Source organism: Ostrinia nubilalis, chromosome 9, assembly GCF_963855985.1.
Source record: "Ostrinia nubilalis chromosome 9, ilOstNubi1.1, whole genome shotgun sequence".
Taxonomy (NCBI): domain Eukaryota; kingdom Metazoa; phylum Arthropoda; class Insecta; order Lepidoptera; family Crambidae; genus Ostrinia; species Ostrinia nubilalis.
Window position 1 is genome coordinate 3,204,688 of NC_087096.1, and position 25,189 is coordinate 3,229,876.

Below are 25,189 nucleotides of genomic sequence, written 5' to 3' on the forward strand. Positions count from 1 at the left end.
GATCCGTAGGTTCTGGGGTAAACAGTCCCAGAGACTGACTACTTGATTGAACTGACAGAAAATCAACTCTCGATTTTGAGCTCTAATAAACTAAATAAAATTATTATACCTGTAAGTCCTGCTCTATTTCAACTGCCACACACAATTTATAAAAAAAACATAAATTACTATTTATGAAAATAATATTGAAAATTATAAAAAAAGAATGAAAAAAAGTTGGAGCGATAAATGAAAATGTTTACAGAATACAAACTTACAAGTTTGCATTCTTGTAAATTAATTTCAACAATATGACTCCAACAACAAGATGTGAAATAAAACAAATATACAGCCAAAACATTGTTTATTTTAGTGCCATAAAATGGAAATCAAAAAGGGGAAAACACAATGAGATCTTATTTAATACCTTATTGTTAGAGTCAACCTGTTGAAAAAAGTAAAAATATTCTAAAAGTAAAAAAAAACCTACAGCTAATATCATTTAAATTGTATTAGGACACTTTATGTATCACTACTACACATGACTGTTACTAAAAATAACAATTAAAACACGAAAAATTGGCTCTCAAGCCTGAGATTTCAATATAACGAGAAAATTTATGAACATCTCCAATAAAATATTTTTCAATATTTAATTTAAATTCAAATAATTTTAACTTTATGTTTGAATAAGTATTTGAGCCTCCATTTTTATAAGAATATTTTAATTTACCAACACGTTTACAATAAAGTCTTTTTAAATATAAATATCACATTAAAACGGAATAATATCACGGTTGTCCAAAGCCTTCACAAATATTCATAATATTTTTATTACTAAAATAAAAAAATATCCAAAAGTTCACTTAATATCTAGGAATTCTTATATTACGTAAAAACGCAAAATACCAATGTAAAATACCCAATTGGTAATGACAGTCAATACTTTTCAAACATCGACGTCGAAATGTATGTAACCATGCAATATTTCTACTTAGGAAGCCTGCTTCACAAAAAAGATATAAAATTAAACAAATGACAAATACCTACTCCTCCTAATTCAAATAATCACCACATAACATTTCAAAGGAATTTGAAACTTACAAACTAAATCGAATCATTAAAAGAGATCCAAACTATTCGAATGCAACACACAACACAAATACACATAATAATATCAAGCAGATAAAGAAATTTACTGGAAAAATACCCTCTAACCTCATAAGGCTCCTAACATAAGACACCCTACCCCCCTGCCTAACGTTAATGAGGAGAAAAGAAATTCACCAACCAGTGCTGTAGACAATGTAACATCGATTGATCCGATGAATTTTCGTCATCGCTTCCATACCCATACTTATAGACAATTTGTCACATATTATTATGTATCCCTATCTTCAAAGGTTCAGTCAAACCAACGCGATCACAAGCGATCAGCCGGCGTGCAGCGATGGAGATCTGACTTAACGTGTATTCGCGTTGGTTTGGCTGCACCTTAAATAAATTCAATATTCATTTATGGTCAAACTCAACTCAATTCAAACTACTTGACGACTGCCTTTACAGTTTAGTAATAATAATATTCGAGTCATTTTTAATTTCGACGAACCGACTCGTAACCGTATCATTGACATGTGCTGTCAATGACGATTGGTAAGTATGGACTACTGCTTTTTTGGAATTTCGTTTTGGAATGCAAAAAAAAGTTAAAAACGCTACGTTTTTGCGTAAAGCGATCAGTCAAATTACTAACGATATACCTAAAATTATTTTGTAAAAAACCTCGTGATTGTAGAGCCACCCGGTGGCAACATAAATCCTCGATATTGATAACTACAAGGCGCTCATGTCTAATAACAATCACCGCTCCAGTGACACAAATATGCGTGTATACGCGGGTACAATACGTGTTTCCAGTGCAAGAACCACGCGTAACAGACAACACCAAATAAAAGTAGAAATACGCACACTTGCTTCACTGGCGATGGATGCCGATGATCGTGGAACTGTGAACAAAGAAGTATTGTTAATAAAAATAAAAGAGATAATTCGGTATAATAGATAAGATCAGGTAAAAAATTAAAAATCAATCATGGCAACTTTAGATTTTTTTTATCATAATGTAACAGAATATTTTTTATTTTATTTTTATCTGATCAAAACTAGATCACGCTGGAATACATGTAACATAAACCTTGTAGCCAAGTCATAAAGCATAATTTACCTTGGCTAGCGCGTGCTTGTACCGGACGAAGGGCACCAGCTTAGTGCGCGAGTGGTGCGCGAGCGCACGCATGACGTCACGCGCCTGGTCGCGCCGCGACAGCGCGATGATGGCCGTCGTGTCGTCTATGAACTGAACTGTGACTGGTCCTGTGGAGCGGAGGAGGAATTAAACTCACTGCAAGTATTTTAATTGATTTTTTTTTATTTTATTAAAAATTATCATTACTTCAGGTAAATAAAATCCCACCAAAAACATTCTATAAAAAACTAGCCAAGTCTCGATGGAGCTGCTTGTTTATCTCTAAAAAGTAATGAAATCTAGACAAAGTCGTGCCAAGTTTTCCATCGTCAATGGGTAGCGGTTCTGGCGACAGATTGGTGCAATGGTGTCATGGAGCACCTGGTTTTGTCACCCTTCAACGGCCAAGTCACACAACATTAACTACAGGGTGTTTGGTAAATGGGTATATGAGCGGACACTAGCCCATGTTAACATGGGCATATAAATGGTATGGTGAAGTCAGAAATTTGATATCATCATTTTATTTTTTTAAATTTTCATACAAAATAAATTTTAAAAATCCGATTTGTATGAAAATTAAAATAATTAAAATGAAGACATCAATTTTCTGACTTCACCATACCATTTATATGCCCATGTTAACATGGGCTAGTGTCGGCTCATATACCCATTTACCAAACACCCTGTATAATAATAAAGAAATCGCAGTAAGGAACCATAGACTTGGCACGACTTTGTCTAGATTTCATTACTTTTTAGAGATAAACAAGCAGCTCCATCGAGACTTGGCTAGTTTTTTATAGAATGTTTTTGGTGGGATTTCACTTCTTTTTGTAGAAAGTGGCAAAATTATTTAACGTCGTCGTTTTATCGACATTTTTTTACGATATCTATTAAACACAAATAAACTCAACGACCTTTAAAATGGACAACGAATCAGAATTGTTTTAATATCATAACCTTAGCGAACCTTACAATATAATAAACGAAATCAACGAAATGCAAATTACACAACATTCAACTTAATCGACGGGGGGCTCTAGAAAGGAAAAAAATCTGGACACCGCTTGCCAGTGCTAGCGCCATCTAGCGGTGAGCGATACAGGCGAACACCACGGTGCCGGAGTAGTATTGATTATGAATGTGGTGTTACTCCAGATCTTCGATTTTCCTAGTTTTTATAGTTTTCCCTTTATGTGGCCATTAAACCCTAACTCTGTACCAAATTTCAGCTCTCTGAGTTTATGGGAAGTACTAGTTCTATTTTGATGATCATCAGTGAGTGAGTGAGTGTCGTAAATGCGAAACTTTGCTTTCGCTTAACTTCGGAACTAAATGACCTACAGACTTGAAATTTTGGATTTTAAGTATGTGATTATAGCTTACTAGATGACGAAAATTTCTGCGTTCTGGTCTTATCCAGAGGTTCTCAAATAGGGGCCTGAAAATGCGGCGAAATGGTTCCAGTAAAGGATGGTACGACAGTGTTTGCTTCGCGCTCGACTTGGCGGGGGCACTGCCGTGCCCCCAGATAATAATAAGGTAGCTTGAGCCCCGCCCCGCTTCCAGCGGATGAACTACATAGTTTTAATTTTTTTATGTATATCCATATTTTTATTTTTGGTAGGTAATTTACATGTAGTGAAAAAAAACTAAGGACGAAGTGAATTAAACTATAATAATAAAATATTACCTACATACTGAAAAATTATATCCCTTAAATAATGTAAATATATTTAAAAAGTATTTAATATGACTGCAGTGCTACGATCTCGTTCTACAAGTGCCCCACCAAATGACGTCGTGGCTTGGAGGGGAGAGCACATCGTAGCAGCGTAGTCATTCCGCTATGGACTGTCGAAGCGAACGGACGTCTAAGTGGACTGGAAAGTTGTCGTTTTTTTTTACGTTTTTTTTGCTTAATGTAATATTTTTTGTGTGATAAAGTGAGTGTAATTATTTTTAAGAAATAAACCGAAAATACCGCGCGCGCCGGCATACAGTTATCAATACAGTTAATTCAGTGCAAAATGATTGTGTATTCCACGGCACGCCCGAGCAACTGTGCGAGCAGATCAGGCGTTTTCTACACAAACTTAGGTAAGTACTTTCTATTCTTTCTATACAGGGTGTTAGGTAAATGGGTATATGAGCCGACACTAGACCATGTTAACATGGTCATATAAATGGTATGGTGAAGTCAGAAATTTGATATCATCATTCTGATTTTTTTAATTTTCAAACAAAATAAATTTTATAAAATCCGATTTGTATGAAAATTAAAATAATTAAAATGAAGATATCAATTTTCTGACTTCACCATACCATTTATATGACCATGTTAACATGGGCTAGTGTCTGCTCATATACCCATTTACCTAACACCCTGTATATTAAGTCTTATTTCTTTTTATGAAATTATTTTCTATTGTTTGCAACTGTTTGAGTGGCAGTGTAATCACATAAATGTTACGGGTCTATGTTTATTAAGTAACCTTTGTATACCAACATGGAGCAATAAAGATTTTGAAATATAAAATACAAATAACTCACCGAAAGGGCTAAACAGCTGATTGATGTCAGTCCTGAGCCACTCCCTGGGGAAGGTCAGGTGGAACACGTGGTCTCTCGAAGGTGATGCTGGGAAAGGAAATCAATTATTAAAAAAGTAGCAAGTGAAAAATTAATTTTGTTGTAAAAAGATTTAGACCATCAGGAGTACTCACGGTCGTCGCCATTGAAGTTCATGTAGGGCGAGTCTTGGTGCGCGGTCTTCGCTAAGAACAGCTTGTTAAGGAACGGCTTCAGCACAGGACAGTTGGGTAGTACGCGGCTAGAGTCTTCGCCCCTCATCTTACAGAGGTCCAAGTACCTATAAGGCTAGGATTTATTAACAGGAGTACTCACGGTCATCTCCATTGAAGTTCATGTAGGGTGAGTCCTGGTGCGCAGTCTTGGCCAAGAACAGCTTGTTAAGGAACGGCTTCAGCACAGGACAGTTAGGCAATACGCGGCCGGAGTCCTCGCCCCTCATCTTGCAGAGATGCGAGTACATCGAGAGGAAGCAGAGACCCGTGACGTAGGCGTCGTAACCAGCCTCGTGGTTCTTGTCTTCCGAGCGACAGTAGCCGCGGCCATCTTTTGACTCTAAAGTTTTAAAGGAATGTCATCATCTTCATTATGTCACTTAATAATTTGCCACACTGGATACGTTCTCGGTTTGCGGTCAGGTCAAAGCGAACGTAGCGCGTATCATGTTTAAACAACATTGTCTGTCTCTTTACATTTTGTATTGATGCGATCTGAAAGTGCGGGCAAAGAACGCAAACTGACAGGTGCGGGTTACGTGTTCATTTGACCTGATCGCAGGCTGCATCCAATGTGACAATGCTTTAGTCTCCAGTACAGAAAGACGATCCTCTACATATATTTATAACCAACGCAAAAGAAACAAAGATCTAACTCCCCGTGCTGGCTAGACTAGTTGGGGAGAAAAGGAATGTGATAAACATTGTGACATCTTATGTCGTTGTAACTTGTAGTAGGTGGTATTTTGGAACAAAAAAATGACTAAACCACCATCCCAATATTTCCAAAGTAAGATATCCATAACGTTAGTCGCGACATTTCAAAATCTAAAAAATAATGTGATCACTGGCGCAAGCCAATGCGATCACTTGCAAAAATTGTAAGCAATAATACAGGTTTAACGTCTCCCATGTCTTGTACTGCGTTATAAAGCATTTCTGAAAAATTGAAATGTCACCGCGAGTTAAATACGTACACCGCCATCTAACTGACGGAGACGGCATCACATCCTACTTATACATTTATGTTGCTATTTAAAGTCCAGCTGAATTTAAAGAATACAAAATCAAACCTTTTGTCGAAAAAGTGCCAGAGAATAATAATAATGTTAATACTACAACTTTGCTTGGGCATGGCGTTCCTCCATTGTTTTTAGTCTTTCATCGTATGTAACTATTAAATTTTTTCAAGCTAAAAATTAGTGTCAAGGCTCGCGTTAGCTCGATTTATACTGAGCGAGCAGGCACCTATTTGGCTCTAAAGTTTTTGCTGTCTGTATTATGTTCAGATTTTTGTATTTTTTTGTGTCAAGTAAAGTTAATCTTGAAAAACTAAATTAATATTACCTGTCACGGGCATCGAGAAGGGCTCTTCGGCCAGGGTGGTGAAAAGGTGCTGCAGCACGCTGGAATTCACCCTGTCCTTGAAGGGCGGCAGGCTCGACATGTACTTCGTGTCTAGCAAGCTGGAACAAATAATAAATTAAATACCTACTATTTCTTTTTTCTTTTCAAGCAGCTTGCCTAAATTCAGTGACTTGTGATAAAATATTTTCTTGATACTCAAACAAGAGAGCACTAGAGCAGCTGTAGCTCGGAAAGCGAAAGGAAGTGGGTTCGATTCCCACCTTAGGCTATGATTTTTTCCAAGTAACATAAAATTTAAGTTCTGGGACTCTAAATGCTAAAAAAAAATTAAAAACTACTCAAACAAGCTTTTGAAACAAACTCAAGGCTCAAGGCATAGAATTGACAAAATGGTACAATTTTCAATTCAATCCACTGAGACCTCGCGCGCAGTTTGAAGTTTGAAGATTTTTTTTATAATAAAAAATACAGTAATTTTTTCATGAATGAAATTACGTCAAAATGAAATAGAACACGAGGGCTATCGTTTTAGCGCTCACCAGTTAGCGCCACTGTAGAGTAAGGTCCTGTCACTTGCTAGTCGCGAAGACAGTGGCACCAACTTGTGAGCGCTAAAGTGGTAGGAGGACTATCGCATTTGCACTCAACAAGATGGCGCCACTGTAGAGTAAGGTCCTGTCAATCGCCAGGGGTGCCAACTGTTAAGTATAAAAACGATAGCCCTCATTAAGTGATATTTTTTCAAGGGAATGTGCATATATTTTACTCTTACCTTGGAAACATGCAGTGCGTGAACTCCTTGAACGAGTCATAGTCGTCAGGCAGCGGCTGGAAGAAGTGGTTGAGTGTGTGCAGCACGTCCAACAGCATGTTGTGGCCTATCACCAGCTTTTCCTGCAATATAAACAATGTTAGTATGAAAACACAGTGGATTCTTATTACAATGCCATGTCTCTAAGTTACCACATTATAAAAAAACAGTGTTTTCTTGGAAAAAATGGCTGAATGAATAATAATAAAAATGGCAGTGGCCTAAGTACCAGTTTTAAAAATAAATATTTAGACCCCCTTTTATTTTTATTTTATTGATATAGATTTACCAATTTTATACAAAAAAAGGTTTTTATAGAAAGACTAGCTGACCCGGCGAACTTTGTTCCGCCTTAATGGCAATAAATAAGCAGACTTTTTTTTTTAATTTCGAACGGGATAAAAACTATCCTATGTCCTTCTCCTGGCTCTAAACTACCTCCCTGACAATTTTCAGCTAAATCGGTTCAGCCGTTCTTGAGTTATAAGTGGAGTAACTAACACGACTTTCTTTTATATATATAGATTTACTTTTAAAGTTTTTTCTCAATACATTTTCATGAATACATAATTTTAAAACATCACTTGGTGGTCACTTGCTCCTGGGCGACATTTTTTTGTACAAAACAATATTAGTAATTTGAATTGAACAAATTACTAATAGTCCCATTAACCCCTCAGCCTCATGCTAAGCTAAATATGCTTTTGTAACTAACAAAACTCATTTTATTTTGGCAAGTAGGTTTTTAAAAAGCACTTTTACGAGTGGGTTCTCATTCTCCACAATAGATATCTTAATTACAGTACAGTAAGGATGTCTATTGCTCTAGTTACTTAGAGGGTGTTACTTACAGACTGACTGATCATCCGCGCCACTTTAGAGAACCCAACGGCAGCTTCAAAGTCCTCCCACTCCCTTTCTTTCTTCTGTGTGTCCCGACTCTTCGAGTCGTCGCCTTCTTTGAGGCGTACCACTTTAAGGACTCTAAAATAATACATGTAAAAGGGATTTTCTTTAGTAAACAGCAAAATATACTAAAAAGTTTGATAATGTATATTCCAGTCTTTTATGGCTAAATATAATTCCTTTCAGAAGGTATGTAATTAAGAACAACTATGTTTTAAGCCCTACATCAAATCAAATCAAATGAAAATCCATGAAACACATAATGATATTATTTTGTCTGTTTCATAAATCTAATAAATACAATATGTTTTCCACCAAGTAAGAAGCTTTTTAAATATAAAAAGGTCACTTTCAAACTCACCATCATGCTGTATCCTTAAGGTGCATTATTAAAAAAGATTATTCAAAAAACTTTATTCGTAAACTAATAACCCTGAGGTTTACCTGTTTTTATTCTCTAAAACCTTGGTTTCCACAGCGGCTTCGCCTTTGAAACGTGTCCCCAGTTCTTGGAATAGCAGCCGTCGGATGAAGGCATTGCAGCGGTCTACTTCCAGTTCATCTGAGACTTCGTCATCGAGGAACTTACGAACACGATTGCTTAAAATTAAAAAAGTCACCTTTATTCATATGGACTATTAAATTGTGCATACAAATTGACAAATATTTCAAGAATAAAAATAAAAGACTAAAAAAATAGTTTGGCTCTTAAGGAGCCTTTATGTAAGATAAATCAAATGTTGACTTGAGTGCCAATTTATGAGGATATACACAACTGTTTAATATAAATTGCAGTAAAGTCAAGTAGGTATAATACTAGAATTATACTGGAAAGATGATATTTACCATACATCTTCTATTTGTGGTTTATTTTCTTCAGGTATTGTAATAGTATCCTTATCATTTGAATAGTTCTTTTGTCTTTCAGTCAACAGCTCACGCAGTCTAGTCTCTGTTGGCTCTGTCATATAGGAAATACCTAAAACCAAGAAGAATATGATGATTATTTTTATACAAACCTTAATGTTTTTCACCAAATTCAAACGTATTATCAACAAACCTTCTTTTATAAGCTTGTTAAAGTCAAATCCTTGTGATGCCAAGAAATCTAAGCTGGAACTCTGGCACATAAACATTTTCTCAGGTCCTGGCCTCCCGCGGGGAAATAAGTAGAAGTTATACGCATCGTTCATGTAATGCCGGTTTTCTTTGTCCCAATAGAACGCGCACAGCCCATACTGGATCAGCAAAAACTCACTAGACCCCTTCAACAGCCGGGAATAATACTCGGATGGAGAATCAAACATAGACACATCTCGGCCGTTTATAAGGCCGGTGAACTCTGCATCTATCACCAGGAAGTCAGCTTTATTAATTGAATCCTGTACGAGAGGCAAAACCTCTTTAAAATCTGAAAAGAAAGGATTTCATAAACGAAAACTATCCGCATTGGTGAACAACAATATTTTTCAATTTGTGGGTACCGACACATACTTTTACGAGTCACTTCCATATTTGTGACGATAAATATTAACAAAATAGTCAGATTACAGTCATTAATAATGGAATATAAGCAATAAAATTGATGAAAAATAATAAAAATCACATCACAAGCGAAACCACACCATCCGTATCGTTTCCACAGCTGTCATAAATGACACTAATGACAGCAGGCCAGTAGGATTTTTTATATATTGTACTTTACGGCTCTGGGCTCCGGGCTTTTGAGCCAAATGACAGCAAGTGATTTTTTTTATAAAATCTTAACTTTAACTAAACTACGACCGCCAATGGTGATTTCCTGTCAACCTTTCTGATTAGGATCACTATTTATCAATTAAAGACAAATAATTATTTCAAGTTGTCTGAAACTTTCCACAAAATAAATGTTACAGGAGTACAAATTGTACTGAGTACTGACAATCCTGGCAACATTACTTAGCGGGACAGCATGAAATACAGATTTTGCAAAACTGTGGTGGTTTCATGGAGTCATTCTTTTCTCTCTTTCTTCTTGCTTTTTTTCGTCTTCCGGCGGCAGTTTATAATGAGTTATATTTTGTTGTTTTTAAATAAGTAAAACCACAAAATTAGGACATAAAAATATATTTATTATCTACTAGCAATAAACTTAAAACCACTCAACATAAAGGCACAACCTTGTCAATAATTCATTACATTAATTACTAGTTTCTCAGCTTGACTAGAAAGACGTTCGTAAGCAGTTTTATTCCTGTAAAGGTGAATATTCGCTTTCACCTTCTTCAAGATCATCTCGGGGTCTAGATCGCAGAGTGACAAAAGTGCATCTGAAAGAAACAAAATAGAAATATCAAAATTATAATTTATGCCAATACTATAAATATTGGACTAGATAGACAGGTTCAATTCTTATCTATACATGCTAGCTTGTTCAATATTGTCTTACCCAACATCTCCTTTCTGAATCCTTCGTCCGTGTCATCCAAGTGAATCAACATAGCGCTGTAGAGAGCGTCGATATGGGCGCCGTAGGTCACGTTGTTATACTCCGGTCGGCTCTTGAAGAGAGTGCATAGCGTCTGGACGGCGTACGAGCGGACCTTATCGCTGCTGTCGTCAAGGCGTTTGAGCACCACTGGAAATAAAAAAGTGTTTCATCTTTTATCAAGATTTTGGTAAAACTGTTACAGCATGAATCGGACCAGAACGCTCTCTCTCTGGGAATTTATGATCTGTGGCAACGGGTGGTATTGCCATTTTGCCATTAGAAAAAAATAGAGGTGTCCCAACCCATAAAAATTAAAACCTATTTTATGATAACTACCTCAGCTGTGGAAAAATAGCCTGGATAAAGTTGAACCGATATCAAGATAGATATTTTAAGTAAAGCTCTTGGAATGTCTATAGATATAAAATCCAGTGTTGCTTACCAAAGTACAGCTTGTGCAGAATCTCCACGGTGAAACAGCCGCGCTGCTTGGCTAAAGTGGCCAGGTAGCAGATCGCCCTAAGCGTGTGCTGTCTGGTCAGCGTAGAGTTGTCGTCCGCCAGCCCCACTAGCAAAGGAACTATTTTCTCCATAAATGGCTCCAAAGATTCTTTAGTCGGGAACAGATTCACTTCCTGGAATAATAAAAAAAAATGTAACACCTCTGATTCATGTGTATGAAAAACTTCTACAGAATATAATTATGTCTTGGGTCCTGTAAATAAGTTTTTTTTTTGCTCTATACTGAGCAACGCTTGCAATCAAGGGCGTACTACCCAGAGGGGCAAAGGTAGGATGCCTCAAGGTCAAGCGACTGTTTTCATACTGCTGTTCCAAAACTTATGAAAAATCTTCATCCTTGTCAGGAGCTTGATAGCATGAATGTCCTCACTCACCTTCTCATTGTTATCCTCTCTGTCTCACGTGAGCATGCAGTCTCCTTGCGACTCACTGCCAACTCAGCTTATCTCAGAACTTCCTAGAGAACATCTTTCGAGTGGGATATGTCAAGTGTCTCACCTTCTCATTGTAATCCCCGTCGCCCCCTTTGTCCCGTACAAGCTTGCAGTCGTCCTGCGGGGCATCTTGTAAGGCAGAGCAAAGGCACGCCACGGCAGCGCTGCAGATGGCTTCAGTCGTGACTCTCTCTGCAAAGCTTCATCGTTTGTCCTCAGACACATATGTGCCAAGTGTGTCACCGTCTCATTGTTATCCCCGTCTCCCCCCTTATGTCTCACCTTCTCATTGTTATCCCCGTCGCCCCCTTTGTCTCGTACAAGCTTGCAGTCGTCCTGCGGGGCATCTTGCAAGGCAGAGCAGAGGCAAGCCACGGCGGCGCTGCGGATGGCCTCAGTCGTGACTCTCTCTGCTAAGCTTCATCGTTTGTCCTCAGACACATATGTGCCAAGTGTGTCACCGTCTCATTGTTATCCCCGTTTCCCCCCTTAATGTCTCACCTTCTCATTGTTATCCCCGTCGCCCCCTTTGTCTCGTACAAGCTTGCAGTCGTCCTGCGGGGCATCTTGCAAGGCAGAGCAGAGGCAAGCCACGGCGGCGCTGCGGATAGCCTCGGCGGTGCGTCCCGCAGACCACACCAGGTTCGGCATTATCACCTCTAAACATGGATAGATATCAACGTTTAATTTATTAGAGCAACGGTATCACTAGTCTGTACATGAGTAAGGACTGTAAGCTACAAAAGTTACCCTGCGTTGAGCAGGTGCAGATTTGAGCCAGTTTAGGACAATAGCTCACGGATCCGTTTCATTGAAAATCGGGTTTTAGTAGGTAGACCCACCCCTTTTGGCAGGGAGAGTCCCACGAAACCCACTGGCCATCTCCATGCTAAAGCAAATATTAATATAGAATCTATTAATATTAGCTTTAGCATGGAGATGGCACAGATAAATGTGTGCATCATAATTGTAGTCAGTGCAAATAACAATGTCACACTTGTAAGACTGATCAAAAAAGTCATCTAAGATACAAACTGGATTATCCCAGTCAGTTACACTGCGCATAAGGAGTTTCGGTCTTACGCGATAATGTCAATTAAATAAAACCCCAAAACCCAAAAAATCAAAGTGTTATGAGAAATTCAAGTATACCTTCTATAACAATCTTGAGGAAAGCCTCCAGCTTATCAGTCTCGCACTTGCAGAAGTTGGCCTGCCTTTTCAGGAGTACAGTGGACAGCACTGTGAAAATCTTCAGCTTCACCTCTGGGTCCACTTTGGGGGTCGCCAGGCACTCTTTGAGGAGAGGCGCGATGAGATGCAGCTGATCGCCCATGGCAGATCCTGAGGTAAAACGAGTGTTGCTATTAGAAAAAATATTCGGGACGAATTGAGGATTACCAAGGACTTCTTGGCGGGAATCTGAAGCGTCATGTTAGCGGTTTTGTTTTATTGCCTCAAATTTGTGTTTGGGCGACTATTAATGTGTAATAATGGTGGATTATTAACCATTAAGTGTTCGTGAACGTGCATGAGTGTGGGCGAGTGAAACAAAACAGTGCATCGTGATTCTTCTGGTTCTCTCAAGTTGTCCATAGGAGGTCTCAGTAAAGCACCACAACTTTACTGAGACTCAAAGGGTGGGAAGGGGTATCATCTATCATCCTTCATTATATCATTACTTGATCTCATTTTGTAACTCGTATCACCTATAAACTTGAAAATGGCACAAATCAAGTCGACCTCGACGTTCATTGCCAACATCATCAAAAAAGAAGAAGAAGAAGAGGATTACCAAGCTTGAAGATTTTTTTTTAAACTGGGATTTATGTGCGCGTCAAAACAGCAAACGCATGAAAATAAAATGATGCTTGATTTTTTATATTTATTTTATTTGGGGGCTTTGTCTATTAGGACTTAGGACACGACAGCCCCATACCAAGTATTGATGTCACATACATTTTCTCCGGCTTCTGGCCAATTTTAGGAGCGATAATCTTTCGATTCTGAATTCTAAATTCGGCCTTATGTTTTTAGTGCGATATCGTCAGACTGATAACATAGGCAATTTTGCAGCGGTCTCACGGACTAACAAATAGACTTTGAAATGACTTACCGGCATGCATGAGTACGCACTCCAGCAGACATCGATCCGGCGTGAGAAGACTCCAGGTCAGCGCGTCACTAGTAATGGCAGCGAGCACGCGGCGCACGTGAAGCGAGTACAATCCCGTGAGAGACAGCCCGCACTTCTCTATGGCGCGTAGCTTGTCGAGGTTAGCTGGAAATCATCATCATCATGAGGACAAAGTCTTTAATTCAGGCTTCAGGTCAGCGCGTCACTAGTGATGGCAGCGAGCACGCGGCGCACGTGAAGCGAGTACAATCCCGTGAGAGACAGCCCGCACTTCTCTATGGCGCGTAGCTTGTCGAGGTTGGCTGGAAATCATCATCATCATGAGGACAACGTCTTTAATTCAGGCTCCAGGTCAGCGCGTCACTAGTGATGGCAGTAAGCACGTGGCGCACGTGAAGCGAGTACAATCCCGTGAGAGACCGCCCGCACTTCTCTATGGCGCGTAGCTTGTCGAGGTTGGCTGGAAACCGCACATAATCATCAGTATTTGATCTCCACTACAAAAGGACGACCGTTTCTAATTTCCCAAAGGCGAAAGGGAGAATTAGTCTACACTCCCCACCCTAGGTAAGGACTGTGGGGAGGCCTGATTTTCCCTTCTCTTCCCATGGATGACGTAAGAGGAAACTCTTACGTCATCCATGGGAAGAGCGATGATGGTCTATTAGGATAGTATCAAAGTAGGCTTTGCAAGAATTTCACGGAATCCTCATTAAAACAACAACAATAATTACAATAAACTGTTTAGTTCTGTGAGGAACAGACCAGACTTATCTAAGGCGCGAAGTCTACATGTTGACAGGAAAATTGGAAACCCCATGTAAAGGCGCCAATAGCACCGTGTCGGATTCGAGAGATCGAAAATACGTTTAATCTAGTTACCACAATTCAAGCTTAGCTCTGTATTTTTAACCGACTTCAAAAAAGGAGGAGGTTATATGTTCGACTGTATGTATTTTTTTTTCTATGTATGTTCACCGATTACTCCGTCAATTGTGGACCGATTTTCAAAATTCTTTTTTTGTTCGATAGGGTACACTTCTGAGGTGGTCCCATTGTCACCAAGTCAGGATCTGATGATGGGATCCTAGGGAAATCGAGGGCAACCCTCAAATTTTATAGGCACGTATATCGTTTTTCAGACTTTTTCTTAAGTTATTTAAGTATTTGCTCCTGGAAATCATCATCTCATATTGATGAGCTGATGATAGAAGGTAAAACTCCTTAATGCTTAGGAGTTGGAGGATAATTCTTTTAATTTTATAGATAAGTATAGTTTCTAAAGTTATTCAAGTGCTTACATCAGATATTCATCATCTCATCATGATGAATTGGTCATGGTAGGTACAACTCCTTAATGCTTAGGAGTTGGAGGATAATTCTTTAAATATTATAAGTACAAATAGACCAACAGTTGTATTCTTTCATGTTTTTAAGGTGGGCTGACGGTTTAAGGTCTTTTACGTTTCTGGTAACCTGTATTTTGTATGGAATATTATTTACACTAGACATGAAGAATATGGTGTCAATGTACTGCCTACCTTCAGTGGTAACATCAAGGTAATAATTAGTTAACTAAAAAGCAAGAAATAAGTAAAATTTTATAAAAAAAAATAAAACCGACTCCAAAAAACCTACACTAAAAAGTAGAAAAATAATTACTAATTTCCTACTTATTTATTAGGACGAATTAATATTTATGTAGGTATACCATGATTGACATACTTGTCGACAATCTCGAGAATTGAGCTCCCAACTGAAACTGGGTAGGGCGTAACATGGACATTCGACATAAGCTTCGTTTTGTCCATGTTCATCCTCAGGCCTACCTGTTGGGAAACTCGATTAAGGTCTTCGAGCATTGTGCCAAGATCTTCCAACGATTCTGCCATGACCACAATATCGTCGGCAAACCGAAGGTGAGTGATGTACTCGCCATTAATGTTTATGCCGAATCCTTTCCATTCCAGGAGTTTGAAAGCGTCTTCCAATGCAGCGGTGAACAGTTTCGGAGATATAACATCTCCCTGCCTAACGCCTCGCTGCAGTGGAATCGCCCTCGTGCTCTGCTCCTGTACTCGGACCGACATGGTGGCGTTTTTGTACAAGCACTTCAGCACCTCGATATACCGATAGTCAATACGGCACCGCTGGAGAGATTGTAATACTGCCCAAGTCTCAATCGAATCGAAGGCCTTCTCATAGTCCACGAACGCCAAGCATAGTGGCAAGTTATACTCCTCAGTCTTCTGTATAACCTGCCGCAGCGTATGGATGTGGTCTATGGTACTATAACCTTTTCGGAATCCGGCTTGTTCGGGAGGCTGGAAGTCATCGAACCTACGCGCGAGACGGTTCGTGATGACTCTCGAAAACAGTTTGTAGACATGACTCAGAAGCGAGATGGGTCTGTAATTCTTCAGCAAGGTCTTATCACCTTCTTGAAGAAGAGCACCACCACGCTTCTGTTCCATGCCTCTGGCGTAGTTCCCTGGAGTAGGACGGAGTTAAAGAGTCTCTGAAGGACTTTCAGTATCGGTGTTCCACCCGCATTCAGAAGCTCCGATGTTATTCCGTCATCACCCGGTGCCTTATGGCTCGGAAACGTGGCCTCTCACTATAGGCCTTATACAGAAGCTCAAAGTTGCACAGCGTGCTATGGAGAGGGCTATGCTTGGTGTTTCTTTGCGAGATCGAATCAGAAATGAGGAGATCCGTAAACGAACCAAAGTCGCTGACATAGCCCGACGGATTAGCAAGCTGAAGTGGCAATGGGCAGGGCACATAGTACGCAGAACTGACGGCCGATGGGGCAGAAAGGTTCTGGAATGGAGGCCGCGCACCGGAAAACGCAGCGTGGGACGTCCACCTACAAGGTGGACCGACGACATCGTAAGGGTGGCAGGGAAGCGCTGGACGCAGGCCGCTACCAATCGATCAACATGGAAAGCATTGGGGGAGGCCTATGTTCAGCAGTGGACGTCCTATGGCTGAAATGATGATGATGATGATGACCATGATTGATACTTTTGGAGTCGGTGCAGGCAAACTTTACATGTTTCATAATCTTGGCACCGACTCCAAAAGTATCAATCATGGTATACCTACATAAATATTAATTCGTCCTAATAAATAAGTAGGAAATTAGTAATTATTTTTCTACTTTTTAGTGTAGGTTTTTTGGAGTCGGTTTTTTTTTTTATTTCAACGTCAACTCACACAAAGCCATGATCTGTATCTGGTCGTCCACAGGCATCGCGTAGACGGTGAAGCTGATGACGAAGAGGTCCTCGGCGACCGGCAGGCACTCCTCCTTGCATAAGTCCATGAGAGCTTCCGCCACGCGGAGGAGGTTCGTTTGGTACTTGGGCTGAAAATCAAACAATAAGACCAGATCAAAAAGGATTCCTCCTTTATTTGGTTAGCTGTTGCCAGCTCGCCACTGGAAGCGGTCAGAAAGATGAAGGATCCTGTGCCCGACTAGACTAAGGTGGACTAATGAAGCTCAGTTTAAGAACCGTCACTGAAAGCAAGTCTTACTGCTGTTTTATAAGCTCACGGTCTATCTTTGTACTTGAACTTTCTCATTTTTTTTTCAATGAAAATGATTCCGGGTTTTGTACACCCCACCAGGATAACGAGCGCATCGTTTGAACTAAACTCTAATAATGATGATGAATGATGGATTAAACTTGACCCAATGCAAAGATAGTATAGTATACGTATGGGAGAAGAAGTGCCTTACCTTTCTAACCCTGCACCTATCAGGGTCCACCAGTTCCTTACAGAGCTCCTTCATGACTTTCCCTTTGATATGCTCAGCTTGCGAGCCCCTTATGATGTTGGCGATGACGAACAGCGCGCCCCACGAGTCTACCTCTGCTTCTAGCAACGGCCACCAGGTCTCGGGCGTTATGAAGTAGCCGAACAACTCGGATGCTCGTTTGATCTAAAGAAGAATACAGAATAAAAAGCTGATTGTTATGTTAAGAATCTGGTTTTTTACTCTTTTCCCATTCCTAAGTTGGGACGCTCATCTCAAGACGGGTTGAACCGTGCACGAACCCAGTATTTTTGCGTTTGTATGGCATATACGAGTCATTACATCTTCCAACCTGCAATAGAAGTTCTGGTAAACAAGTTAAGCTGCCAACCAGAGTTTAGGTGGAGGTAGGCAAAAAAGACCTGTGAGTTACGATAAAAAAACTAAGGGAAGGAGGATTTACTGATAAAACGCTTGTACGTCGACTAAAGAATATGCTTTCTAAACCTTAAAACTTTGGATATTCGTAGGTACCTCCAAGGTGATCCTGGGATCGTCATCGCTAGCGCCGCGGTGCAGAGTCCTGACGATGGTGTTGGCGTGCTGCGTGGAGCCCTCCTCGGCGCACAGGATGAGCCAGCATAAGAGCTGCGAGACCCGCAGCCTGGCGTCAGATTGCCAGCCGTCCATCTCTGGAAGCGATTTTTGTGTGTGAACATACGGGACTATTCCCACCTCTCGTTCCCACCACTGCAACTCCTGTGTAGCCAGCATCTACAGCTTGACCGCCCCAAAAACCCAACTAATGAAGTTCAAGTTTGTCCCGGGGGAAAGTTAAACTGTCATTGGACCCGCAACGAAATTAATCAGATACATTCTATGATTCTACACGAAACATAAGGTACCAATGTAGACAGAGGCATGGGCCTAAAATTTCCACAGGAGATAGGGACACCTGAGGGATACGCCCATGTAACGTTAATATAACTACAAACGTATTTCAGTTATGGATACGTATTTAAGCTTAGAGGAGCTAGAGCACAATCGTAAATGGAGTAGTAGAATAACTTTAAATAGGCAAATTGATGAGCATGTTACCGAATTATTCAAAAATACCTATTGCATGAAATACCTCGCCAAATAGCAGGTACGATCTTCCCTATATTGGTCTGCACCAGGACCCTGCATCCCATATTCGGGCGCTTCACGTCGGGGTAGTGCGTCGGGACGTCTTTCAGGAAGTCTGCTTTCTTTTTCAAGTCCTCTTCATTCTCTTCCATGTACTGCAGTCCGATGTCCGTCCAGAGCTTCGTGGCTGTCTCTCTTATGTCTGCTATGACGTCACTGAGACTGTTGATAGAAGGTAGAATACAAATGTTACATTTTGTAACTATGCTGCTTTGAAAACCAGGCAAAAGGTGAAGGAAAACATTTTTTTAAAGTACTGGGGTGTTCCATATTTCAACTGTACCATCATCATTTTTAATGGAACACCAATTTCCATGGCAGAAAGTGTTTGAAAGATTATAGTAAGTTTATCATAACTAATTTATAATCAGTGAATAAGTTACTATTTCTAGTCATATGGATAATTGAGTTATACATTTTCACCTTGTAAGCAAGAGTGGTATCATACGATGCCAGAAGGAATATCTGTCTCTGTAATTCAGCATCCAGTTGCCGACCTCCAGGGTAACCTGAAGGCGGACCTGTGAGTTCTCATCAAACAGCTTCTCTGCCATTGGAGTAATGGACAATTCAAAACACTTCCCGTTTCCTGCTAAAACTATTGCTCCTGAAAATAAAAATAATATATAAAATGTTTGCAAAGTTAATAAATAATTTAGTTATTTTTTTTTATGCTTACCAATAGCCTTAATAGCTGCAACCCTAACCCTGAAATGCTGATGAGCAAAATTTGACAACACAGGCTTAACATAGCTTTCACATTGGAAATGAAAATCTCTTTGAAGGACCTGCGTCAACAGGATTATACAATCACAGGCCTCCAGCTTCACCTTGGGGAATGGATCTGCACTGGTCTTGGTCAAAATACTGGTGAAATCGTTAATAAATGGACTTAACAAATGAGTAACTTTGTATTTCTCTACAATTTTGCGTACTAATTGAATGAGAACTAAGCGTAGTTCTTCTGATTCCTCCACTATTTCAGGGCAGCCAATGCGCCGGACAATCACAGGCAAAATATAAGTCAAATAGTAGTCATTGAGCGGCAAGCGATCAATGAAATTGGAAATGATCAATGCAGAAGCCTCACGACACGCCTCCGATACATCAGAGAAGCTTTTCAGCACGTAAGAGTACACTTCAGGGAACACAACTGTGAGATCACAATCTTGGTTCGCTGGCTCTTCAAATATTTCTTTGTTGACGTTCAATAAGGCTTGTTTTCGGGCCATTTTCGACTCGCTTTGAAGAGCCGTGATATATTGCTCCAACGCAATTTTAGGGAAATCTTGGAGTCTAGGTTTAGATCCAGACATGTTTGCTCAAAGGAAACAATAATCCTCAACCAATTGAATTTTCTTTGGCCACTACGGCGGCCGGCAATGAGAAATATCTGGAAAATGGATTATTGACAAAACAACGCAGTTCGGCGAATTCAATATTCATTAAAAACAAAATTTGGTTGTCATGACAACTGTCAATGTGACAATACCTGCCAAAGTGATCACAGATTAAACAACATTACTATGTCTGCGCTAAATAGCTACAGTCGCAGAAAAACGTAAGTTTGATATCAGCCTTATCTTCATTTTGATTTTTGTTTTATTGCAACACTTGAAAGTAATTGTCAAAATCCGCCAACGTGCACCAATCACAGCTCGCCAAGTAAATCTGTCAACGTCTTCATTGCATGGATGGACGAGATTTTTCTATCATTTCATTACATTGAAATTCTCTGCTGTTCTCAATTTAAGTGCGGCTATTTCCGACTGTAAAATTTATATTTAGACTGCTTTTCAACAGTGAATAATCAAAAATGTGCAGAATAAGCGTCTTTCATTTATTATTCGTGGCAGCGGTGATACAAGTTGCACTCGCACTAAAGGAAGGCGAATGCGAGGTTTGTGTAAAAACTGTGGAGAAATTCGGAGCCACGTTAGCAGACGATGTCAAGAAGGACCCCAAGAAGATAGAAATAGAATTCAAGAAGTTTTGTAAAGGTTCTAAGAACAAAGAGAATCGGTTTTGTTACTATTTAGGAGGGCTTGAAGAATCAGCTACCGGTATTTTAGGAGAGCTCTCAAAGCCACTGAGTTGGTCTATGCCAGCTGACAAAATCTGCGAGAAGTTAAGGAAAAAGGATGCCCAAATCTGCGACCTCAGGTTCGACAAACAGATTGACCTCAATAATGTAGACCTGAAGAAACTGAAGGTTCGCGACCTAAAAAAGATCCTGAACGACTGGGATGAGGTTTGTGATGGATGTATTGAAAAGACAGACTTCATCAAGAGAATAGAAGAACTGAAGCCCAAATATATGGGCAGATCTGAGTTGTAAATTAGTACAATAATAAATATCTAGGTAAGGTTCTTTTTACATTATTACCATTTACATGTTTGTTTCAGCAAAGTACAAAATTACACCATTTTTATCTAATTTAGGGTATGTTAATGTGAAAGGACCAATATTTCAAAACTCAACTGTTGAGCAAATCAAATAAAATTTGACCAGTTAACTACCATTATTTGTTCAGTTGAATTTTTATAGACATTCATTGTTTAAATTTGATAGGTTATCTACTCAATGTTACCATTCCATAGAAACTATAACACAAACTTTTATAAAAAAAATCAAGATTTCATAGTGGTTATTAGCAAAGTATTTGTAAATTATATGATGTAATAATGAGAAAAGTCCATTTCTGCAATTGCCTATGTGTCTATTTGTCTAGTTAATTGGAGCTGTAGTACAATATAATATACAACTCATCTTTCTTTTTATGTCTAAATCTGCAAATTATTATTTAATTTCTTTTTTCCAGGTAAATCGTGGGCCCATTGAGAATTTTGGACATTTCAAGTGAAGATCCAAGAAGCAAGATCAACGTGTGATGAATGTGTCATCAAGTGATGTGGTCCTAGTGATTAATAAATTATTGCATTTGAACTGTTTGTATGATGTGTACTTGAGAAGAATGCATGTCTACACAACTGATTAAATTATTATTGTGTATAAGTAAATATTTTTAACAAATGATTGAAGTTTTGAATTTATTTATGCATTACCTAATATCACTGATTTTTTTTCATCCACTAGGGGTACAGGATGCATAATATCCAAAAAGGGTACTCAATTACCTTAAACTTTGTAAGGGATTGTGTTAATTATTTCAAGTGCAGACTTTATTTTTAATATTATTCCCATGAAAATGAAGATTGCATATCACACATGACATAGAAAAAGCATGTCATTGTGCATGATGATACCTTTAATATGACCTTGTTGCATTGGATTGGATACAGAACAAAATAGGGTGTTAGGTAAATAAGAAAAAAATAAATCTTATTTCACTAATATTTTTATTGCAGCTGTTACATACAACACAAATGATCTAGACCAGATAAACTTTTACATGCAGGTGTTACAATCATAAATACATGTTTTTGAATATTATCACAAAACTTTCTTTAGTGGTATTTGTAGTTCCTGTGGTGCTCTGGAAAAAAGAAAAAGGATAACTTAGCAAATTCTGAGACAAGAGTAGTTTTCTTTCTTTACAAACCTAAAAAGGAACTTCTCAATTTGGTATTAAAAAGCATGAAAGAATAATAATTTTACACAAAATTTCATTACAGTAATTAACATGTAAAACATCATTACAAACTTTATAAAATAAAATAAAGTAATAATTGGGTTGTCTTGGTAACTGTTACTTACTCATCTTTCCGTAGTTGATAGCATAGAAGAAGGTCATCGAGCCAACCAGCAGCTGGAAGAACGGAGCAATTCCAACTCTCTTGGGCTGCATGTATTTGTGTTGCCAGCTCCACCAGGCTGAATGAAAATGAATTTTTAGTATGAATAAACAGCCACTTTTTAAATAAATAATGATTGGAATTATTTAGTATGCTAACAGTAAAATATTGCATACACCTGCACATTTTAGAAAAACAGGCAATTTAAAAGATTCATAAGATTACCTACAATCAGAAATTAGTAGTTAGCCTTGTTGGTAGATACTATTCTTACTATCAATCTTCTGGGTAGATTCTGAGGTGGTAAACACAATAGAAATATATAGAATAAATGTCATTGGGTTATCCAATACACATAACCTTAAAATAAAATTATTTCATGTTACATTACCTCGGCTGCAGGCACCCATGACAGCAGAGGGAGTCTTGTTCCTGCGAGCCAACCATGAGCCGATTTCGTTCAATTTTACTTGCCCAAAGGGAGTATCAGCTGAAACATTAAAAATAAAATTACATAATCGAATAAATTTCGTGAAGGGCAAGTATATTTTTCTGCATGATTAAGACTTACGTTTTCCATAGTAGCGGGCAGGGTCGTAAGGCCCATGAACTGATGGATTATATTCTTTAGGATAATCTCCGAAAGCCATGATTATTCGGGAATTTATCCAAGAATTTTACAAAAATCGGGCCGAATTTCCAGCTGTCAAATTTTTACCATAGAGAGATTTTGTATTTTTTTTTTACTAGTGTTGTACATTTTCAGTTACCAAAAATCACAGTTACCCCGTACGTGAGAACGTGATAAATCGCATACCGATTGGACGTTCATCTATCGATTTTTGTCTAATCTGTGGGTTGGGTAGTCATAAAAAATACATCTGTCAAAATACGTAGTCTATGATTATACAGCAAATTTCATTCTCTCGTCAGTGGATGTGCATTTTATTGTTTCTTTGATCCAAAAAGATTCTAAATCAACTTCAAAATGGTATTGGAAAGTACTATGATTTGTGTTGACAACAGTGATTATATGAGAAATGGAGACTTTCTTCCAACGAGGCTTCAAGCCCAGCAGGATGCCGTAAACCTGGTATGTCATTCTAAAACACGGTCAAATCCAGAAAATAATGTGGGTTTGCTGACTCTCGCTAACGTAGAGGTGCTAGCCACTTTAACCAGCGATGTGGGTCGCATTTTGTCCAAATTACACCGAGTGCAGCCAAACGGCGATATCAACCTATTGACTGGTATCAGAATTGCTCACTTGGCTCTAAAGCATCGTCAAGGAAAGAACCACAAGATGCGCATTGTGGTGTTCGTCGGTTCTCCTATCCACACTGATGAGTCTCAGTTAGTAAAGCTGGCCAAGAGGTTGAAAAAAGAGAAGGTGAACTGTGACATAGTTTCGTTTGGAGAGGATGCGGAGAACAATCCTCTTCTTACGACGTTTGTCAACACATTGAACGGGAAGGACAACACTACTGGTGGCAGTCATCTCGTGTCTGTACCCGCTGGAGGCTGTGTGGTTCTCTCAGAGGCATTGATTTCAAGCCCTTTGATTGGCGGAGATGGAGCTGGCCCATCTGGTTCTGGCTTGTCACCATTCGAGTTTGGAGTTGACCCTAATGAAGATCCTGAACTTGCCCTCGCTCTCCGTGTGTCTATGGAAGAACAAAGACAGCGTCAAGAAGAGGAGTCTCGTCGCCAACAATCTACTGCGGAAGGGGAGACAGGGAAAACTACTGAAGCCCAGAACACTGGCATGGAGAGAGCGCTAGCCATGTCACTGGGCCGTGAGGCTATGGAGTTGTCTGAAGAAGAGCAAATTGCCCTTGCTATGCAAATGAGCATGCAGCAAGATGCACCAGCTGCTGAAGAGAGCATGGATGTTTCTGAGGAGTATGCCGAAGTTATGAATGACCCAGCTTTTCTACAGAGTGTTCTAGAAAATCTCCCTGGTGTTGATCCTCAGAGTGAGGCTATTCGGAATGCTATGTCCACTATTAAGAAAGATAAGGATGAAAAGGATGACAAAGACCAAAAGGATAAGGATGGAAAGGGTTCTGGATCAAAAGAAATGTGAAATATTTTTCAATTTTTTTTAATTGATCCATTATGCTCGTAAACTTTAACATTAGACACCACTTGAGTGTTACTATCACTATAAATTTATAAATAATACAGATGATATAAAATAAATTATTTCTTTTTGTTCACTTCCATGAAATCCAATTGAGGCCTTCAATCTTTTCATATTCTGAAACAAATTAATAATGTTCATTTTATTGAAACCATAAAATCATTTAAATATATTGGGACTGTCTTTACTTACTTGAGTCATTCCAAAAATGTTTGCTCTGAAATTTCTGTCTGACTTCAAGCAGTTGTTTTTTCCTAAATTCCTCATTGAATGGCTTTGGTTTATGTATAGCCACTAATTCTTTCTTACTTTCTAAAACAAAGTGTTAATCCTAATGAGAAAAAAATCTGTGTTAAAATCTAATGAGAATTGCAGACTTAGTACACTTACAAAAACCATTACCATACATCATTTACTATGTTCATTAATGTTATAGACATTATTTAGGAAAATAAATTACCTTTGTCCATATTGCTTTTGTTATTTTGATCTTGATTTTGTTTATTTAATAACATGTAAGAACTTTTTATGTCTTCCAGTTGTGGCTTAAAACTTCTACTGTAAATGCCAGCTAAAAATAATTTTAAAATGTTTAAACATATTTTAAAATATGGATAAATTATGTTCCATTGTTTTTAAAACACTTGAACAAGAACT

At 38.8% G+C, this 25,189-nt stretch overlaps 5 protein-coding genes across 5 annotated transcripts; 2 read left to right on the forward strand and 3 right to left on the reverse strand.

Annotated features, from left to right (window-relative positions):
• Nucleotides 1-328: 328 nt before the first annotated feature.
• Nucleotides 329-9,765, reverse strand: LOC135074402 (poly(A)-specific ribonuclease PARN-like). The gene is made up of 11 exons (XM_063968680.1): nucleotides 9,614-9,765; nucleotides 9,180-9,530; nucleotides 8,966-9,098; nucleotides 8,564-8,719; nucleotides 8,065-8,197; nucleotides 7,175-7,296; nucleotides 6,382-6,500; nucleotides 5,135-5,374; nucleotides 4,781-4,867; nucleotides 2,204-2,352; nucleotides 329-1,985 (listed from the first exon to the last, which is right to left on the reverse strand). The coding sequence occupies exons 1-11, from the start codon at nucleotides 9,630-9,632 to the stop codon at nucleotides 1,830-1,832; spliced, it is 1,665 nt and encodes a 554-aa protein (XP_063824750.1). The 5' UTR covers nucleotides 9,633-9,765; the 3' UTR covers nucleotides 329-1,829.
• Nucleotides 9,766-10,282: 517 nt separating this feature from the next.
• Nucleotides 10,283-20,001, reverse strand: LOC135074805 (dynein axonemal assembly factor 5). The gene is made up of 12 exons (XM_063969185.1): nucleotides 19,313-20,001; nucleotides 19,057-19,240; nucleotides 18,578-18,795; nucleotides 17,980-18,137; nucleotides 17,428-17,631; nucleotides 16,902-17,052; nucleotides 13,662-13,826; nucleotides 12,698-12,889; nucleotides 12,047-12,204; nucleotides 11,032-11,251; nucleotides 10,548-10,736; nucleotides 10,283-10,428 (listed from the first exon to the last, which is right to left on the reverse strand). Exons 1-12 carry the CDS (start codon nucleotides 19,947-19,949, stop codon nucleotides 10,283-10,285), a joined length of 2,622 nt encoding a protein of 873 aa, XP_063825255.1. The 5' UTR covers nucleotides 19,950-20,001.
• A 346-nt stretch (nucleotides 20,002-20,347) lies between these two features.
• On the forward strand, nucleotides 20,348-21,546 carry LOC135074908 (mesencephalic astrocyte-derived neurotrophic factor homolog). Its single transcript, XM_063969281.1, has 2 exons — nucleotides 20,348-20,995; nucleotides 21,456-21,546. Exon 1 carries the CDS (start codon nucleotides 20,450-20,452, stop codon nucleotides 20,969-20,971), a length of 522 nt encoding a protein of 173 aa, XP_063825351.1. The 5' UTR covers nucleotides 20,348-20,449; the 3' UTR covers nucleotides 20,972-20,995; nucleotides 21,456-21,546.
• Nucleotides 21,547-21,974: 428 nt separating this feature from the next.
• Nucleotides 21,975-23,119, reverse strand: LOC135074909 (putative ATP synthase subunit f, mitochondrial). Its single transcript, XM_063969282.1, has 4 exons — nucleotides 22,961-23,119; nucleotides 22,781-22,879; nucleotides 22,352-22,468; nucleotides 21,975-22,130 (listed from the first exon to the last, which is right to left on the reverse strand). The coding sequence occupies exons 1-4, from the start codon at nucleotides 23,037-23,039 to the stop codon at nucleotides 22,102-22,104; spliced, it is 324 nt and encodes a 107-aa protein (XP_063825352.1). The 5' UTR covers nucleotides 23,040-23,119; the 3' UTR covers nucleotides 21,975-22,101.
• A 147-nt stretch (nucleotides 23,120-23,266) lies between these two features.
• LOC135074406 (26S proteasome non-ATPase regulatory subunit 4) lies at nucleotides 23,267-25,003 on the forward strand. Its single transcript, XM_063968688.1, has one exon. The coding sequence runs from the start codon at nucleotides 23,378-23,380 to the stop codon at nucleotides 24,473-24,475; it is 1,098 nt and encodes a 365-aa protein (XP_063824758.1). The 5' UTR covers nucleotides 23,267-23,377; the 3' UTR covers nucleotides 24,476-25,003.
• Nucleotides 25,004-25,189: the final 186 nt, after the last annotated feature.

Bases quoted from the DNA above. Each gene is read 5' to 3' on its own strand.
- LOC135074402 (XM_063968680.1), bottom strand. The intron at 8,720-8,965 runs GTAAATATCATC...TTTAATTTTAAG, and splicing joins CCACAAATAGAAGATGTATG to CAATCGTGTTCGTAAGTTCC. The intron at 2,353-4,780 runs GTGAGTTATTTG...TCCGCTCCACAG, and splicing joins TCAGCTGTTTAGCCCTTTCG to GACCAGTCACAGTTCAGTTC.
- LOC135074805 (XM_063969185.1), bottom strand. From the start codon at position 19,949: ATGTCTGGATCTAAACCTAGACTCCAAGATTTCCCTAAAATTGCGTTG. The intron at 12,890-13,661 runs GTAAGTCATTTC...GTTTTACCTCAG, and splicing joins GTGCGTACTCATGCATGCCG to GATCTGCCATGGGCGATCAG. The intron at 12,205-12,697 runs GTATACTTGAAT...ATCCATGTTTAG, and splicing joins CCTCAAGATTGTTATAGAAG to AGGTGATAATGCCGAACCTG.
- LOC135074908 (XM_063969281.1), top strand. From the start codon at position 20,450: ATGTGCAGAATAAGCGTCTTTCATTTATTATTCGTGGCAGCGGTGATA.
- LOC135074909 (XM_063969282.1), bottom strand. From the start codon at position 23,039: ATGGCTTTCGGAGATTATCCTAAAGAATATAATCCATCAGTTCATGGG. The intron at 22,880-22,960 runs GTAAGTCTTAAT...TTAATGTTTCAG, and splicing joins TGCCCGCTACTATGGAAAAC to CTGATACTCCCTTTGGGCAA. The intron at 22,469-22,780 runs GTAATGTAACAT...ATTTTCATTCAG, and splicing joins CATGGGTGCCTGCAGCCGAG to CCTGGTGGAGCTGGCAACAC.
- LOC135074406 (XM_063968688.1), top strand. From the start codon at position 23,378: ATGGTATTGGAAAGTACTATGATTTGTGTTGACAACAGTGATTATATG.